At 39.1% G+C, this 18089-nt stretch overlaps 1 protein-coding gene across 1 annotated transcript in view; it reads left to right on the forward strand.

Annotated features, from left to right (window-relative positions):
• The window catches only part of LOC145991493 (transmembrane 6 superfamily member 1-like), a 33527-nt gene extending 32344 nt beyond the window's left edge, over positions 1–1183 (forward strand). Inside the window, exon 6 of the mRNA XM_083127510.1 lies at positions 657–1183. Coding sequence (XP_082983636.1) covers positions 657–860 — 204 coding nt within the window. The 3' untranslated portion in view covers positions 861–1183. The remainder of the gene's footprint in view (positions 1–656) is intronic.
• The last annotated feature ends 16906 nt before the right edge of the window (positions 1184–18089 follow it).

Here is an 18089-nt window from a genome sequence, read left to right on the forward strand (position 1 = left end):
TACCACAAGGAAGGGTGAATTAATTAACTTTAGAAAAGGATGAATGTTGTTTTTGGCCTTGGTTCTAGCGACTCAAAGACAATGTTATCGGTGGAAAAGTTTCAAGCGATACTAACCGATACAGATACATCGATATAAAAACTCTAAAAAAGAACGAATTTCTTAGTATTTCTCCAAAGCAAAAAGTTCAGTTTGCACACTGTGTAAGTATGACAGCAAATAGTTTGCTAGCAGCACCCACGTATGTCTGATGGAGATTAATATTGATTCACTTTTATTTCGTGCTTTGGTTGTTCCTAATTATTAGGGCATCTACATATTACCTGTGTATTAAATGTGTGGCGAAGTGGTTCGAAGGCACTACTAAAGATTCGGAGCTTGTTTAAGGCTCCCCGATTGCTTAATTTTAGACATCAGGAATGATCCACCTCTAATAGAGAGTAATGACGTAAAATAACCAATATATGAACTAAACATTGATGCATATTAGTTCTAACATTTATTTTATTTATGTGTTCTTTCATTTTGCAGTCATTCAATACATTTCTTTTAATTCTTCTCGATTCACATGAACACTTTTCGGTCACATCAAATGAGTGATAGCAATCTAGCTACAGAAAGTGAGTCTTGAATATTGTTTTCTCTTTGTCTTCCAGGTAGAAGTGTACACAATTGCAGGCTCTATTCTTTGGCTGACGCCGCCACAGTACGGAATTCCGAACGATGCAGCCAACGCTTTAGTGTATTGGGTGTGCAATCTCTTAGTACTGATTGCTCCCCATCTGGTTTTCGCAAGGACTTTCTGCTCAGCAACCAGTTCTCTCGAACAACACAGCAACGCTCAGAAAAAGAACCATTAGCTTCATTCTGTGCATAGCTCTCTTATCAAGTAAAGAACGATTCCTCGTGTGAATTATTCAGTTATTTTTCATTGCTTCTATTCAGAACACATGAAATACATATAGTATAAAGTATGGTGAATGGTCTTTTTTCTAATAATCTATTGTGTGCTCAGGTTACTGTTGCTCCTGAAGCTAGTAGAAGGGAGGGGCCATTTAGAAATACTCGTATAATGTATATGAATAATACAAGAATCATGAACATCATGTTGTTGTTATTTTTATTTTTTAAATCAAATGTGAGTTTATTTGCTGATTTTCAAATAAAAATATTTTAAATTGTACGTCTCTTCTCTATTCTTGTACCCATTGTCTCAGGAATCTAGCTGTGGAGGAAGGCCGCGCATAAGGGAGAGAAAGCGAGTGGGTGGTGGAGCAGCGTGATAGCTGCAGCCACGTTTCCCCTTCATGCACCCACATCGCCTCTCACGGCTTCTTTGGTCAAGCCCTCTCGAGTCACCACTTACACAGAGGCTTGTTTCTATTCGTTCGCTCCAGAGATCCCCTTGACAGACAGGACGGCACCGGGATTAACCATCTATGGGTGCCATATTGAAAATGAAGGAAGAATGAAACATGCATGTATGCTTTAGCCACTACATCAAATGCAAATCAAATTTTAGTAGGCTTCTATGAAAATATGTCAATGACAAAATTCACGTTTGCTTTCTTGCTTTGACCACTGAAGTAAATATGGCTTCCTTTTCAAATTAGTATCAATAGCTTTTCTGTAGTATGCAATAATAGTGGCCTGTCTTTATAATTTGGTTCAATTAACCAGGGACAACCGAATCGGTCGTCCCTGAATTAACAATGCACATTTGGTTACGTTATTTGGTAAACAATGAGCATAGTACCATTCACTAAAGTTGGTAATTTTGGTCAAATTCTTTGGTAACTATAAGCACATTTGCTCGATTACTAAAGAGCATTTAGTATTGGTAAATAATATTTTATTTTTAGTTTGTTTAAGCAAGTATATGGTTGCCAGAAACTATGTTTGGTTATTCCAAAGGTTTTTCCTCTGTGAAGAGCTGACAATATCTTTGGTTGAAAATTTGTTTAGTGATAGGGGTGCTGAAGGCGGTGGGAAAGAAAACTAAGGGGTGCACAAGCGTCCACCCCCCTAACGCCACCCCCGTTGACAGAGTCAGGGCCGCCGTTAGGGAACGCGAGGCCCTGTGCCAACTATATCGGCGAGGCCCCTGTATTATGAAAAGTGAAAATATCGACATCATCCGTTTTTCGTATAATTCTACGCTAAAGCAAACATGGTTATTAGTATTATGTAATTATCTATTGTTATACCCACGAGCGTGTTCATCGCATCCCCTTTAACCACCAATTAAATCTAAAATTTGACACCCTGTAGAGGAAGGTGTCATCAAGGTAAACAACTTTTCTTAATGACTTTTGCTGATTGATACCTCGTTACTGAGCTATAAGCCCTAGAATAAATATGCTTTGTGTTTGCAGACTTGTACTGCAAATTTATTATCTAAAGCCGACGGTCACTCACCTGAGTCTAGAAGCAGAAGCAGAACTAATCTATCATCTGGTGCAGAAGATGAAATACACACTTCCTCGCAATTTGATCCTACATTGCCACCTGCCTCACAGAAGAGTTTAATTTAAGATCACCACTGTCAGTGGCACTCACGGCTGCGACTAATCACCAACAACAACGCTAACGCTAACACTAAACCCCAGGATTTTGCCATTATTTCCGTTTATCCATCGCGGCGGAATTTTTCATTTCCCACATTCGCGATTCTAAACACCCGCAGGCACTACTGTCTCAAACAAGAATGACAAGGAAGGTAAAGAATGATTTCATTGACTTGAAACTTGTTGGGACTTAGGCATAGTTGTAGAATCTGGCAAAATCCGCAAACGCCCGTTCTGGGAGGGTTTGTGAGCAAATAAAAATAAAATATCTCCAGATCTTTATTTGTATTCATCTGTGCGGGGGATCATGCCGAACCAAGGCACGTTGACCTGCTCACCACTTGCCTTGAGAGGTCTATTTATTAAGCCCCTTTTTAGAAATGGATAGAACTGTAAAGTTTGACGCCAGAGGGATGAAAGGTCGCTGCAGAAAACATAGAACGTGCCTGTTTAGAAAGTGAAACAGGGTCCTCTGAAATTTGGTAAAACTGCAGATATTATTTTGCTCAAGACTTGATAAAGGTAAACTTCACATAATAAAAATAACAAATATCACATTCTGTCATCTGATTTACGACCCGAAGTCGAAGTAGCAGGAAGTAATTAGAATATTCTCTCGGCTTCAGCTACGAGTGGTATGTGCAAGATATTGAAAAAAAAAACATTCATTTGAATGATATTTCTACATTTTCTGTGTCCTCTAGTAACTTCATAACCACCCCCTCACACACACACACACAGTACTGTTAAACGTTTGAAAATGGACTTGCTTTACAAAGCTACCGCTGATAACCCATGACCTCCCCCCCCCCCCCCCGCCGGAGATAAATGTTGTCTACGGGCCTGAAGTGAAATATGTTTGTGTATCATTTTATTATTATATTCCGTTTGTTTCTTCTGATAAATAAATCTGTCCGCAAGTATATGTTGAAATGAAACTATTATAGTGGAACCACCAGCAAAGAAACTTGCACAGACCCGCGACTCCTGTGCACCGTACTCCTGCGAGGAGGGGAGGGGTCGGGTGGACCATGCTTTCATATGGCCCGAGCTGAACGGATCGAGGGGAAGGTGCGCGAAGGATTTTAGCCGAAGGTCCTTTTGTTTGTGGTCGCTCCATAAAATATAATTTACAAAACCTGATATTTATTTTCCACGTTTCCTTCCGACAAGAAGTAACGAAATCTTACAGAAAAGACAAATTTGAGGTAGGAAATTGTAAATTTGCCCTTTATTTTTTCACGAGAGTGCTACGAGCGCTGTTTAAAATCTGAAGTGCTTTGAATACCACCCTATAAGGGACTAAATAAAGATGAACGCCAATCCTGTGTTGCGAATTGCTCACCTCGAAAAGCCCAAATGAAAACACCATGAAAAAAATTCTTGCAAACTGAGTGCTGTGCAGTCACAAGTAAGAGGCAAATGATTGTGCCAGCAACAGGACAGTTCTCAAACGTATGTTTACTGCAGCTTTTATTATTTTGCGTCACTTTTCTGCCTCTTTAGGAACATTGTAACGATGAGCACGAATGGTGGTTAGATGAAATTAAAGAAGGAACACTCACAGAGAAACACCCATGTCCACCACTATATGAAATTTATGGATACTCACAATGAAATGAAATTAAACACTGAAGTCCATGCCAGGATTTGAACCTGGAATTTTCGGTGGGGTTCACCGCTTAACCACCTTGACCACTAAGATATGTTCAGGTCTTAAAATCACAATCACTGACTTTCTTAGCAGACAACTCAATAAGAATGGCAAACTTTGTAGGATGGAGAATTTTCATTAAAAAAATAAAAAGGAAACTGAATGTAAAGCACACAAATAAACTTGCGCCACAAGTAATGTAAACAGGTAGACTAAGTCATGTATAATTTACAACCAATGTATTTACCAATTTATCGTGTACATGATGGCCTTGTCTCTTCCTCTATTAGATACCCGGTGGAGGTACAAGTGGTTCGGATCCCACTTTAAACTGTAGGTCCAGTCCCGATTAGCCTTACTGTGCATAAAGTGGACTTAAATAACACAAAATCAACCAATCTCTTCCTCTGCTCCACTATTACAAATTAGGACAAGTTGTTAAACTATATTCACAAAGTTTTTCGAGGAAACACTAACAGAGCAAACCTAATTTGCGGTTTGCTTGGATTCTGAAGAATAAATATTATGAAGATGGCAGATTGTTGTATATATATATATATATATAAACGAGAGCATTTTTTGAGAACTCGATATTTAATCGTACTGGTATGATATTAATGATGCAAAAGCACTGAACGTATCCGTAATTTAGAAGTTCTTCACACTAATGCTGCTACAAGCAACTCCAGCCCTCCGAGGGCCAGGGTGTGCCAACAAATTTTCTTTGAGTGACCCGTGATCTGCGCATCAAATCCCATAGCCGCTGTTTTCTGGCTTTGAAGACCGGAGACCTGCACATCATCTTTTCAAGCATCTCCTCAATTGTCCTCACGATGCTGCGTCAACGCGAAATTTTGGGGGTTCCGATCGGGACCGCTCGCTCTAAAGCTAGAGCGCTAACCACTATGCTACGCGGGAGCTATCTTTACAGTAATAGGTATGCTTAAATTATTATTGTTTTTTATCTAAAGTAACTTTTTTTCTAATTTCATTTACCATCGTCGTCACAATGGAGTTTATAGTGCCTACAAATCGCACCCATACTCATTACTAGAGCCCGGATTTATAAGCGAAATGCATATTCTTTTCCAGACTTCTAATGATAAAAAGAGGGGTTATACTTCGTATTACATACCTTGATGAGCTATTTAACTAAGGTTGAAAGTGCTTATAAATGCTTATTTCTGCAGGAGCCTTATTTCATGATTTCGATTTAAAATAGCATATTTTACCCAAATCTGTCATATTTCAATCCTATTTCAGTCACACGACGGAATGAGAATGACGAGATCAATGCTTCTAAATAGCCGCACGGGAATTTCCCAGCCTTTTTTCCTCGCACGTCAGCAGACGCGATCCACGTCATGCCATTCCATGTGGTGCTTGGTGTTAGCTCACCCAGTTGCAGAGTTGCGTAATGTATTGTGTTAGTTCAGGATCACGCGTTGTTTTGGGTACTGTAATTAACTTAAGTAATGCCACCCACAAAAATTTCTCAAACAGCATTGTTACGCAAATATGTAAACGAGTTTGAAAACAATGTTTTTAATGAGGACGGCAATATGTTATTTTGTTTGGTTGGCGTGTGAAAAGAGTGTTTCTGTAAAGAAGAAATATGACATTGTGCAACATATTAATACAACACGTCATAAGGAGATTCTTAAGAAGAAATCTAAGTTAAATCAGCAACGGATTACAAGCAATGTAGGTGAACAATCGAGTTCAAGTCATACATTTTCCAAAAACTTGTGTTTAGCATTAGTTTTACGTTGTAAAATTTGAATAATGCGCAGCTTCGTAAGTTTTAGAAAAATACACAAACAAAGGGATGCAAGATGAATCCACATTGCGCAAAACTATGTACCACAGTATTTTCATGATGTAATTCGTAATATTCGTGATGAACTGAAGCATGAAAACATACTGTAATAGCTTTGAACAAGGCAAGAGATCTAATAAACAAATATTTTTTCAGATTTTCCTGTATTTGTTTATGCTTATTCTGGTGCTTATTTTTTTTTCATTTTTTGTGCTTATTAACTTGATTATTTTACTGTTTGATTGTGCTTATAAATCCAGGTTCTACTCATTACTTTCTAAAAAAAAAATTAGCGTTACGTGCTTTGCACTACTTGAAGTACCAAACACTCGAAGACAGTTTCATATTTCCGGCAGAGAAACCTTGCTGCGGTTGTAAACACGATGGCTTGAAAAGAGCTCAAAAGGTCCTTCAGGACTACTGTTGCCCACGAGACGAGAGTTTGGCCTGTCTCGTCTCGTGGAAATGCTGTCTCGTCTCGAAAATATTCGTTTGTCTCATGACACATGGTCAATCTCGTCTCGTCTCGAATTTTTAAAAGTCTGTCCCGTCTCGTCCCGTGGGCAACACTATTCAGGACTTTGATGCGGCCTCTTCTTTTCATCTTTTCTCAAATTGGCCAAATCATAAATTCCAAACGCGGGGCGGCACACCGTCAAATGTGTTGTCCCTCTGCTTGAAGAGTAGACAAATAACCATTTTAAGGTGTCTGTCCTCTGTCGAGCAATAATATCTGACAGGAAATCCAGGAAAGTTGGATTCACAAATACGTTGCTGTTCCTTGTCGGCGAATTCTGTCTGATGGCTTGACAAGAATGGACTCTGTTGTCCGTTTCGAGAAATTAAACTTTCTTATGGTGAAATTTTTCGTTTCACAGAATTTTTTTTTCTTCCTTCTCTTCCCTCTACTCGAATAAAATCTCGCTTGCACGCACAAGAAATTAATGAATTACTGATTTAGAAGCGCGAGGCCCTGTGCGGTGGCGCGCGTCGCACGCCCCTAACGGCGGCCCTGCGCAGAGTATTATAATAGTACAATTTGAATGGACATAACAAACTATGTAGGGTAGAAGTCCTTCGTCTCTACATTTTCTTCAAATTGTAAGGTTTTGTGTGTGTGTGTGTTTTTGAGAGAGAGAAACAGTAGGACCATCCCAAGATAAAAAAAAATCCCGAGTACCCTCTACTTAGATAAGCTATCAAATTGAAAGCTGACGTGGGTAATGATGATGAGCATAAATTAATGATGCGTTAATGTTACGAGTCATACACTTTTGCTTCACGTTAGTACCTTTCATTCAAGGTCAACAATCGCACTGTTTAGTCCATTATTTAAGGAAAGTGAGCAATCTACGCTGTGTTTGCACATTTCTAAGAGAGTTATTTTGATACTTTTCTGGAATATTGTGAAGATGATAATGATCAGAACTGATGAAATAAATTAGAAAAATAAAACAATTATGCCATACCCAGGATTCAAACCTTGGATCTCTAGAATCATAACTCGTTATTGTAACCACTCCTTCATGGACATCTGCTAATGGGATTTCGTGTTTATATTTAAATGTGCTTCCGACTAAGAAACACTTCACATGTGTTTACAAGGACAATCGTGCATGCAAGAATGAGAAGATAAAATTAGTTCCAGCTGATATTTGAGAGAAAAAAGTATAATATATACTGTATATAAAAAATACATCAATCACTAAAGGGGTTAAAATCAGTGAAAACTTTACATAATTTTAATGTTATCAATGAAAAAAGGTGTAATCTTACAAGAATCAGAAAAACAATGATAAGGCAGCAAAACATACCTGTTGCTAGATTCAACGAGAATGTCTACAAATTTATGATAATCCATTTATCGTGAAATGCAGATAACATGAATTAGTAGATAATAAAAATCAATATATGTCATTACTGATTAGCAATGTTTGAATCATTGTGCAATATTTGTTCACTCTTTGGAAGCAGTTGGGGCGTGTGGGGGCAATTGCCCCCTCCACAATTTGCCACTTTTTACCCCGCACTATGTCTACCAAGAGAAAGTAAACTGTCTTGCCCCCCCCCCCTTCCCGCAGTTTTAGCATCCAGTCGCCACTATTATTTTTTACTTTTCTATGAAAGAAAATGGATCAGTAATAGGGAGTTACAGGTATATGTATGACGCCCATGATCGAGTTAATGGAATACAGAATGGGAATGTGAGGTCGACAAGAAACACATAGGGTTGATTGGGGCGAATAGGGCCATCTTCAAGAAAATCACCTAGAACTACTGTATTCAATGTTTTAATGTAGGATTTTTTTTTACAGAAATATAATTAACCATATGTCTACTACAGAGTCCACATCAAATTTTGCATTTAAAAAAATTTATAATGTTATATAATTATATAATATAAAAAAAGAAATGCATGCATTGGCCCTATTCAGTCTAACATGTCCGGCTGAATAGGGCCACTTGTAAGATGAATAGGGCCACATACATTTTATGCATATAAACTGCGTCAACCATGCAAAATCATACATAATTTGGAAAATCACACAAAAGTACAATATTTCAGAAAAAAATTATAAAATGGCAAGATTTGCATGCTCATGAGTGCTAATTTTTGGAACATTTATTTTCTTATGTTCCTGGATTGTCGAGACAACGTCTGCGAGTAAACATCTTTCTTCTTTCTGCTTTCCTTACGTCATCTTCACTCCATTACTGCTGTGTTTTACGATTATATTTCCTCATCTGAAATAAAAAAGAACGTTACTTTTATTTATCAACGTCAGGCCAATTACATACATTTCACATTTTAATCAGAAAAGTGACCCTATTCACCCTGATTGGTAATATATAGAAAAATGAGTTGGCAACCCTGCTTTGGTTCATTTCCGATAAAGAAGGAATTCACGACAAGTTGTCTCGGTCTTCACTGAAGCTAAGAAAATTAAAGTTCTAAACTTTCAACAAAACAACAACACCTAACAAGAATAAAAACATGACAAATATTAACAATAGGCCATATTTCATAATACTTACCTTCTATTGTTGTTGAAAACTGCTGCCCAACGCAATCAGCAGCCAACGTTTACGGAATTACAGCGCCTAGAATAACGTAGTGTGGAAAACGGCATGCTTCTGCGCTCACTGGCTGGTTCCACTCGAAAATGATCCGCTAGAGGCGCTGGTGTTGACCCCGGTGCTTGGTGTTCGACTGCTTATAATGGAAGTAAATGGAGTTTTCGCTGCAACGTCTGATTCTTTTACATGAAGCATTTCTATGAATGTGATAATTGCTATGATATTTGGTACAGTGGTCGCGAAGATATTAACGAACATTCTAGACAGTCGACCACGTAATGTTATCGTCATACTTTCGTTAATAATACGGGAGAAAAAATACGCGTGGAATGTTCTTGGCAACTAAATTTTTGTGTATGAATTAGGTTCATTATTATTATCATCATCATCATTTCTTTTAAAGATATACACACTGAAGCATTTGTATTTTTGATATTTACTGTATCTTTTCTTCCGCTTTAAACTAATCGCGGCGATGATGATAATGATGATTGCATGAAACGACAAGGGGAACCTCACAAAACTTTCTTAGTGCCATCGACATGAGTATAAGGCAACTTTCAAACCAATGGGACAAGCGACACGGAATGTTCACACTGTCACACTAGTGACACACACTTCCAGACTGTAAAATAGCATTCATTGCACATGAGGGTCCAAACAGCAAACGACACGTTCATATGGCGTATTCGCGTGCTACTTGTTACTTCGGTCGGAAAGCTCCTTAAAGGAAGGGTGCTGAGACCGAAGCGACGCGCTACAGGGCAGGGACGGCGACAGGGATGGGCACGGGTGGGCAAGCGCCCACCCAAAAATTCCTGTGCCCACCCGATTGCCCACCCAATCAAATTCAATAAGTACATGTACTTGGAGATAGCTATATGAATGATTCGATAAATAAGTGTGTTCTGGTGTTCATAACATGTATGAAATGTTCATATGTTATCATCCCATAAAAGCCAATTTTGTCATTGATTAAAATCAGTTAGTATGCTTAGGAGGCTCAAAATTATGCAGGGTATGATCAAGATTAGATCAGAATTTAGGTTGAACTGGAGAACTGCAGCTCCGGGCCTCCACATACGTATATAAATCCCGGCCTGGGTATGGTTAAAATAATCTTCAAATAAACAAATAAAAACATCATCTTAGCGTTACTTCCTCCGGCAACACAATACATTATTTCGACTTTTTAATTATTATTATTATTAGAATAATTTAATCAAGAAGATTTAGATGGGCAGGCCATGTGACACGGATGGCAGAGGAAAGAATAGTTTACAGGATTCTTGTTGGGAAACCTGATGGTAAGAGACCTGTAGGAAGGCCAAGACGAGAATGGAAGGATATCGTTGAGATGGACCTAAAAGAAATCTGCAAGGATGGGAAAGATTGGATTGATCTTGCCCCGGATAGGCACAGATGGGAGGCTTGTGTTGCTGCAGCCATAAACCTTCGGGTTTAAGTATGCTAGAGATTATAATATAATTTTAATTAGCTCTTCATTGAAATTCCAGAAGTGTCCCCTTTTTTATTTCATTAAAATTTTTATATACTTCTTATCTTCAAATATCAATATGGTATGCGAAATATCAACTTTATATTCGTTCTACTAATAAGAAGCAATCACAATAATCACTACAATACTGAAGTGAAAATTTTTTAGTAAACCAGTTATGTATGGAAAAAGCTACAGAATTATTCAATTACTAATGAGTGGCTTATCCTATTTAGAAATTCTCGTCCCACACATAAATTTTGCCACATGAATCAGCCGAAAATGTCAACAGAATCTGTAGATGCAGTTGAAGTAAAGAAAAAAAGTTGTCACGAAGTATCCAGAAGACGATTTTGTTAGTTTGTTATTAAGCCCACTTTTATGCTCAAATAGGCAAATCGGGACTAAACCTACAGTTTAACGTGTAGTCCGAACCAGTGTGCATTGTGCTCCCACCAGAGGAGGGGGGAGTAGAACACGGGACCTCTTCATTATTATGCGACAGCGTTATGCCGTTGGGAAAAAATATACAGAAAGAACTCGCACCAAACGTGGCATTTTATCACAACAGAAGATGCGTCCATTTTAAGAGGGTGATTGCCTGAGACAAATATTTGAGACTTTTGGAAAACAACGTCATTGTTCACGGAATTAGCTGCCTTGATCCACTAATGAAACTCTGTGCAATTGAAACTACCACCTCAACTTTCTGAGAGGTATGAACTAATGAAACTCCATTTTTGGAAGAGTAAGTTCTGGTTGATTTGTTTTATTTTAAGTATTTTTTCTGCTAATTTTGATAATGACGACGATAAGGTTCGATGGTGATTAGATGAAAGTAACGAAGGGGCGAAAACAAACACACGCTGACACTCAAAATACAAACCCTCATAAATTATTACTTTGACAGTGGTTCCAAGCGCCAGGGACTCGTTGCCCTGAATGAATAAAGTTTCCAGGGTATGCTGCACAGGGTAGAGGTTGACATTCTATTGTGTTCGAAATGGTCACACCATACAACCCAAGTCATTTATGAAACATATATGAATTATTATTGGCACGGTGATCAACTTCGATGAATTCTTTGTGTCCTAAATCATTTTGTTACCTCAAAAAATATGTTCATGTAACCATACGTGTATTGCTTCTCCCGCATAAGTAACATGACAGTTCCGAAAACAAATAGCAACTTAGCTAATAATCTCTTCAATTCTGAACAGATTTTTCAATCTTACTTGTTTATTACTTATGAGTGATATTTTGTCAATATAGCCTTTCATTAGCCTAGGAATACTTCCATGGACAATGAACAAAGAATTTGTCTTCCGTGTGTGCTTTAAATCATTCCTAATAAGACGATCCAAATATTCAGTGGCGGCGATTAGGAGGAGCGGGAAGTGGGGGATGCAGTTCCCCGCCATATTTTGCCACCTTTTGCCCCCGCACTATGGCCTCTTTATGCTAAGCCTTTTCTACCAAGAAAAAGTATATTGTCATTGCCTCTCAAACGTTGGCACCCCATCCCCGCTACTACAAACATTCAGATAGATTTCTCAGTTGTACAAACCTTGTAAGCTAAGAAAAGTGACCCCCAAGGAGTAAGAAAACTCTTCCAGTCAAAAGCTTATACGATGAAAATACTATGCTCAGGAACATGCATTTTAATTACGATAAGCTTCACAATTGTCTAACATCGCACTTTCTATCATTGACGCCGAATACATAAAATCAAGTATGTGCCTTGTATTTGCAACACAAGCTTAAACCTAATTCACATTTACTTCACTGTATTAACATGCATGTATGGCTGTGGTATGGCTGCGCATGAAATAATTGTGTCCATCAGAGACAAAGCGAAAGGAAATGGAACAAGATGCGACAATAGATTCGAAAAGATAAAGAGGGAAAAGAGAAATGGAAAGGGAAAAGAAGTAGGAGGAAAATCGGGAGTGTAAGAGAGAGGGGGATACATACGTCTTACATACAAATATACACTAGAGCATTCCCTGACATTCGCTACGAGACTCAGCGGCAAGCGGCCCGGCGTCAGAACTTGACTTTCCCGGTGAACGAGTCTGCGACAGTCGCACGCTACAGTCTGTTTTTTTTCGCTCTCCCTGCCTTCGCTCTCTTTCCCTTTCTGTTGACGTTGCAGACTGACGCCAGTATAATCCTCCCTCGGAAGTTGTGTTGTGTCGTGTCCGTGTGTTGAAGATTGTGGCTTAATATGGCACCACAAAAGTTTACATTACAACAGAGGATTTATCTTGTCGAGTGTTACTTCGGAAAGAGGAATTGTGGAGAAGTGCGACGACGTTTTGCAACGAAATTTGCTGGTGTTCCCGTTCCACATAGGACCACTATATTAAACCTTGAAAAAAAAAGTTTAGAATAACAGGGTCAGTCTGAATAAAAGTGGAAAGAAAAATGGGGAAATCTAAAAATAAAGTATACAAAGACAATCCGCACACCATCCGTGAGTTAAAAGAGAGTGTTGTACAAGAAATCGGGAGAATTACAGTAGACCAACTTTCACGTGTAAATGCCAATTTCCTTCGGAGATGCCAGGAATGTGTTGCAGCAGAGGGACATCATTTTCAACACCTTCTGTAGTCAAGGTTAGTACGCATTATGAAGACTGTAATTTTAATAGCCGACTCTAGCGACTGTCGCGGACCCCGTTCACCGGGAAAGACAAACGCTGATGCAGGGCCGCTTGCCGCCGAGTCTCGCAGCGAATGTCAGGGAATGCTCTGTATATATGGTCTTACATTTATATTGCCCACCCTAATTTATCAATAAGGAGTTTCTGCCCACCCGGTCGAAAATTTCTGGCGCCGCCCCTGCTCTGCAATAAGCTCCAGTAGTCCAAGGTAGTTACCGTTTCTCGGTGACCCAAGTGCCTGATATTCACGTCTAAATGCTAGACCTGTTTCACCGATAAAAGCTATCACATTTATCAATCTCCTGAGAACTTCTCGCCAGTATTTTGCTACATCTTCTGCTTGTCGCGTCAGTTCTTGATCAATACGCCCCACTTCTTTAGAGCGTCCTGCAAAATCAATTACAGCATTCAGATGGTTTTTAGAAGTTTCGTGTTCAACCAGACGTGCAGCACCATTTTTCCAATCACAATAACCACCATGAGTAAACTGTGAGCGTGTTCGGTACAAAAAAAGTGTACATACATAGCAGTATACATGTCCATTGCTAGAAAGAAAAACAGAGCCATGAACGTTTTATGGTTTCGCCATCGAGATTCCTGAATGCTGACTCAACTCATATCAGTTGTCCACTGAAGAGTTCAGCCGAATTAGCTCACAGAACACACAAAATAACTGCGTCGACGTCTTTTATGATTATAAGAGGGCCCGCACCATAGTATTAAAACAAAGACATTTTTTTTATTTTAGTCTATTCAAAATTAACATTTTTAAACCGGTTTTTTATGGTACGGCCCCTTTGGGGTGCGGGCCCATAGGCTGCAGCCTAGATAGCCTGCGCGTAAATGCGGCCCTGAGCACTTCGTTGGGCAATTCTTGTTTTGAGGATTGTGAAGAAGAATAGACTTAAGTTTGTAGAGTTGTTCGTGACATGGAAGTGTGTCATGTAATATGTTTATTAGGAATGTAGCATAACACTTTAGTGGAGGAATCATGTAGTTTACCCTCTGGAACATGTCGTTGTTGTAAAACTTTTACTGCTGGATTTGTAGATTATATGGAAGATCTTTGTTCGAGACACAGCATGACAATTTTGAGGGCTGCGTAGACTCTCTGGAACATGGCACGTCGTGGAGTACTTGACGAACTGCGTTAACAAGGGAGAGAAAGTTTCCTTGATCCCTTATGGAGTACAGCTGGAACATGTTGGAGCATTCTGGCTCCCAAGCTGGCAAATCCTGTCAGGATACTGGGTACGTTGCTCGTGGTTCCTGTTTTGATATCCTCCCTCCGGGTTTTGGAATGCCGAATTGTTTCCCTTGCAGCTGACTCTGGCTATTCTCTGGTCGAAAGCTGATGAACTTCGAATTTGAGACAGGTGTAAGGTAATGGGAATAATATTAACATAGTTTTGAGATAGGAAAAATTACGGGAAAGGGTTATTTTGATCCAACCGTTTTGGTACAACAGTCAAGAATAATATTTTGCCATCCGTGAATTTAAAATGCAATTATCAATTGAAAATATACTTAAACTAGTAATAAACTCTTATACAGAGTTTATTACTAGTTTAAGTTTATTCTGTATTATACCCATTAAAATAAATATGACTAAAATTCTAATGAATTCCTAGCGTAAAATATTAGGAAAAATATAAAAAATGACGAGAATAACTTTGTGAAGGTTACAACATTTATTCAAGAATCTCTTATGTACAATTATATATGTCCTGATTCGATTGATTGAATTTAATTGATTACTGCTTCCATAGATACTATAGTGACCCTAGGGCCTCCCCGATGGCGCAGTGGTAGCGTCGTCGCCTTGCAGTCAAGGGGTCACGGGTTCGATACCCGGTGGAGGCACATGGCACAGTGGTTCGGATCCCACTTTAAACCGTAGGTCCAGTCCCGATTATCCTTATTGTGCATAAAGTGGACTTAAAACACCAACTCAAACCAAAACTATAGTGACCCTACAGTGTTATAATCTGGAAGCCTAAATAATGTTATTGCGGTTAGCAGCGGTGTACAGGAAATGGCATTTTATATCAGAATTTAGTTAAGTTGTGACTTTTGAAAATTTAGAACTCAGTTTTGCATATTATTACTATTATTAAAATTGAAATTGGAATCTATAATAATTGCAGTGCTTCTGCTATACTATATTCAGCACTGGCTTGAACATGGACGTACTGCACTGGGAAAATATAAATACAACATTAAAGAAAAGGATTTTGTCTCCCCGTAGTTAAAGAAAATCGTCCTGGGTAGTCTATAGGTACATTTCCTGGCGACAATGTGAAATTATTTTACATCTCCATCTAAAGGTTACTGAAATATACAGTATTCTTGGATTAATATTGTACTAAGTTCCCTAATTACGCTTCAATCTCTAATTGTTATTATTTAGTGAAAATCGCTCAAGTTGAAGAAGAAAACCCCTTTTTGAATCGCTCTTCTGAGAAGGGTTTTAGAGTTGATTTGGCAACGTTCTCACAATCTGGCAACCTGTGGTATCCTAAAGAATTTAGCCGTCATCATTTCTGCTTAGATCATTTTCCTGCTTCGAGTCTACATGTATCCCGCGACCGGGGTTTTGCTGGCTGGCTACCTGATTCCAATGGCCAAAGAGGTGCGGCAGGGAAAGTCATTACGCCAATAAAATTCTTCCTTCCTTCTGATTCCAGCGCACAAGATTTGCGATCGGACGACTGAACCTTGGTCGCTCGTGCTGTATTTCTCGGGTGAGGTATGAAATGTACCCTCTGCGGCAATATTGTGTTGCGTGTTTTTACGTCAATACCTATGTCCTTAACATGCTTCTGCGTTTAACTGTACAACGAAAATGAGGAAATTGATTCGTTTGCGTATGCACTCCCAGTTTGATTATCGATTACTTCTAAAATACATGACAATTTGCTGTGAAATGCCGGCCGTTAGTAACTTTGCTTGAATGTATTGCTTCTTCTACTTTACTTTTGATGAGAAAGCAGGTCTTGTGCATTTAAAATGAAGCACCATGTTGAAATGGCTTAAAATGGCATGTAAACGTATTTAAAACCAATACAGTAATAATATGCGGATGCTGGAACAATTTTGCCTCTAACGTATAAGAAAACAGTTCAAAGTTCTTAACACTTCCATAGTTATTGTATAACCGTGACTGTTTCCCCCAACACTAACGTTATTTTCACGCCTTGCGTTTACTTTTCTTACTGGTTTCTTATTCCTTGTACAACCTTGTTTAAATTTTGCTATGTAAAGAAATTCTTATTTAGTTTTTTATGTTACTCATAGTGTGCACGTGGTCGTTAAAATATGTACTTAAATACAAAATTCCACGGGAAACTATGTTTATTTAACGCTATTACCATGTGAAAATAAAGTTTTTAATTTTTCTTTATGAATAAAACTTTTTTCGAAAAAAATGTATTATGTATGAAATTTGGAACAGGTGCAAGTCGATTAAGTGTGAAGATAAAAATAGTTTGAGGATTAATTATTGTCTGTAATCATAAAGGGAGCCAGAAAAAAATGACATGCCAATGTTAGTTTCATTCAGTTAGTCATTTTTCAGTGAAGATAGCCTCGACGAAATTGTGAATTATATTATTATTATCCTGTTTTATTATTATTATACCAGCCTGCCTATTTGGGGGAAGAACTGCAACGGGGTTTTTACATTTTTCTCCTGTCCAAGCTTTGCACATACAGGTGAATTGCTTTTCAAATCATTTCCGTGAGTCCCAGTGATATGATATGATATTTATTGATATTGATACGAGCCCTTCGACTGTGCATATCCTAAAATATTGTTATATAAACACCCCGCCTTGAATATACACCCCATTGATCATACATTCAGAAACATTTATAAACAGAAACATTTTGAAAAGAATTACATATGTACATATATAAATGGCAATGTGGTCCTCTTCTTTCATTTGAGATTGTTCATTATTACTACCTTCACAACACTGCACTACACGCTCCACCTATACCAGAGCCACTGCTGTTCCGTGTCCTTCACTTTCACTGACTCCTTGCTGCATTTTCCTGCGCTCCCTCCAAACTGCATGTAAATAGGAGCCCAGGGCTTCGATGTTTGCATTCGTTATATCACTCCTCTCCTCCCTACATACAGCCTGGATCGTCTGCTAAATGCTGTCCCTTGCACTGTCCCCCATTTGTGTTGTCTGAGGGGTGCCGACCAAACACATTCATGTAGGATGTGAGCCCTCGTCTCCTCTTCGCCACATAACGTGCAGATGGCAAGACCGTCCGGCCCCTTGAGTTTGTGTTGCCTCCACCCCCTAGCATGAACCAGGCGAATCCACTTCTTTGCTGGTACGTACACGTATCAATGTATCGTTTTCTCTCCCATTCCACCCACACCCCTGGCGGTTGTGCGGCGGTGAGCGTTACCTTCTCCCAACATTCTTCCATGATGTCTTGCCTGCTGCTGTCCACCAACCTTTCCCTTATAATTTGCAACATCCCAGTTTCGCACCTCCCGCCCCTCACATCTTCCCACAGTTCCCCCAGACCCATTCTGTACAAGTCGCCCCTAATCCCACTTGCCCAGTGGCGTGCGAACCCTTCCTCAATCTGAACTCGCAGACACAGTTCTTCAGCCCCTTGTTCCAGCTTCACCCAGTACTTGAAGCATCTCATCTTCGCTTCGACATCCTCCCTATGTTTTCCCATATCCCTCAGGACGCCACACGTGCTTGTTCCAAATATTTGTTTTAGAAACCACGTTTGTATCGGATTTGCTACTCACCCCCCTCCCCTCCCCCATAGTTCCG

The sequence above is a fragment of the Lepisma saccharinum genome, chromosome 8 (genome assembly GCF_977018435.1).
Source record: "Lepisma saccharinum chromosome 8, izLepSacc3.1, whole genome shotgun sequence".
Taxonomy (NCBI): domain Eukaryota; kingdom Metazoa; phylum Arthropoda; class Insecta; order Zygentoma; family Lepismatidae; genus Lepisma; species Lepisma saccharinum.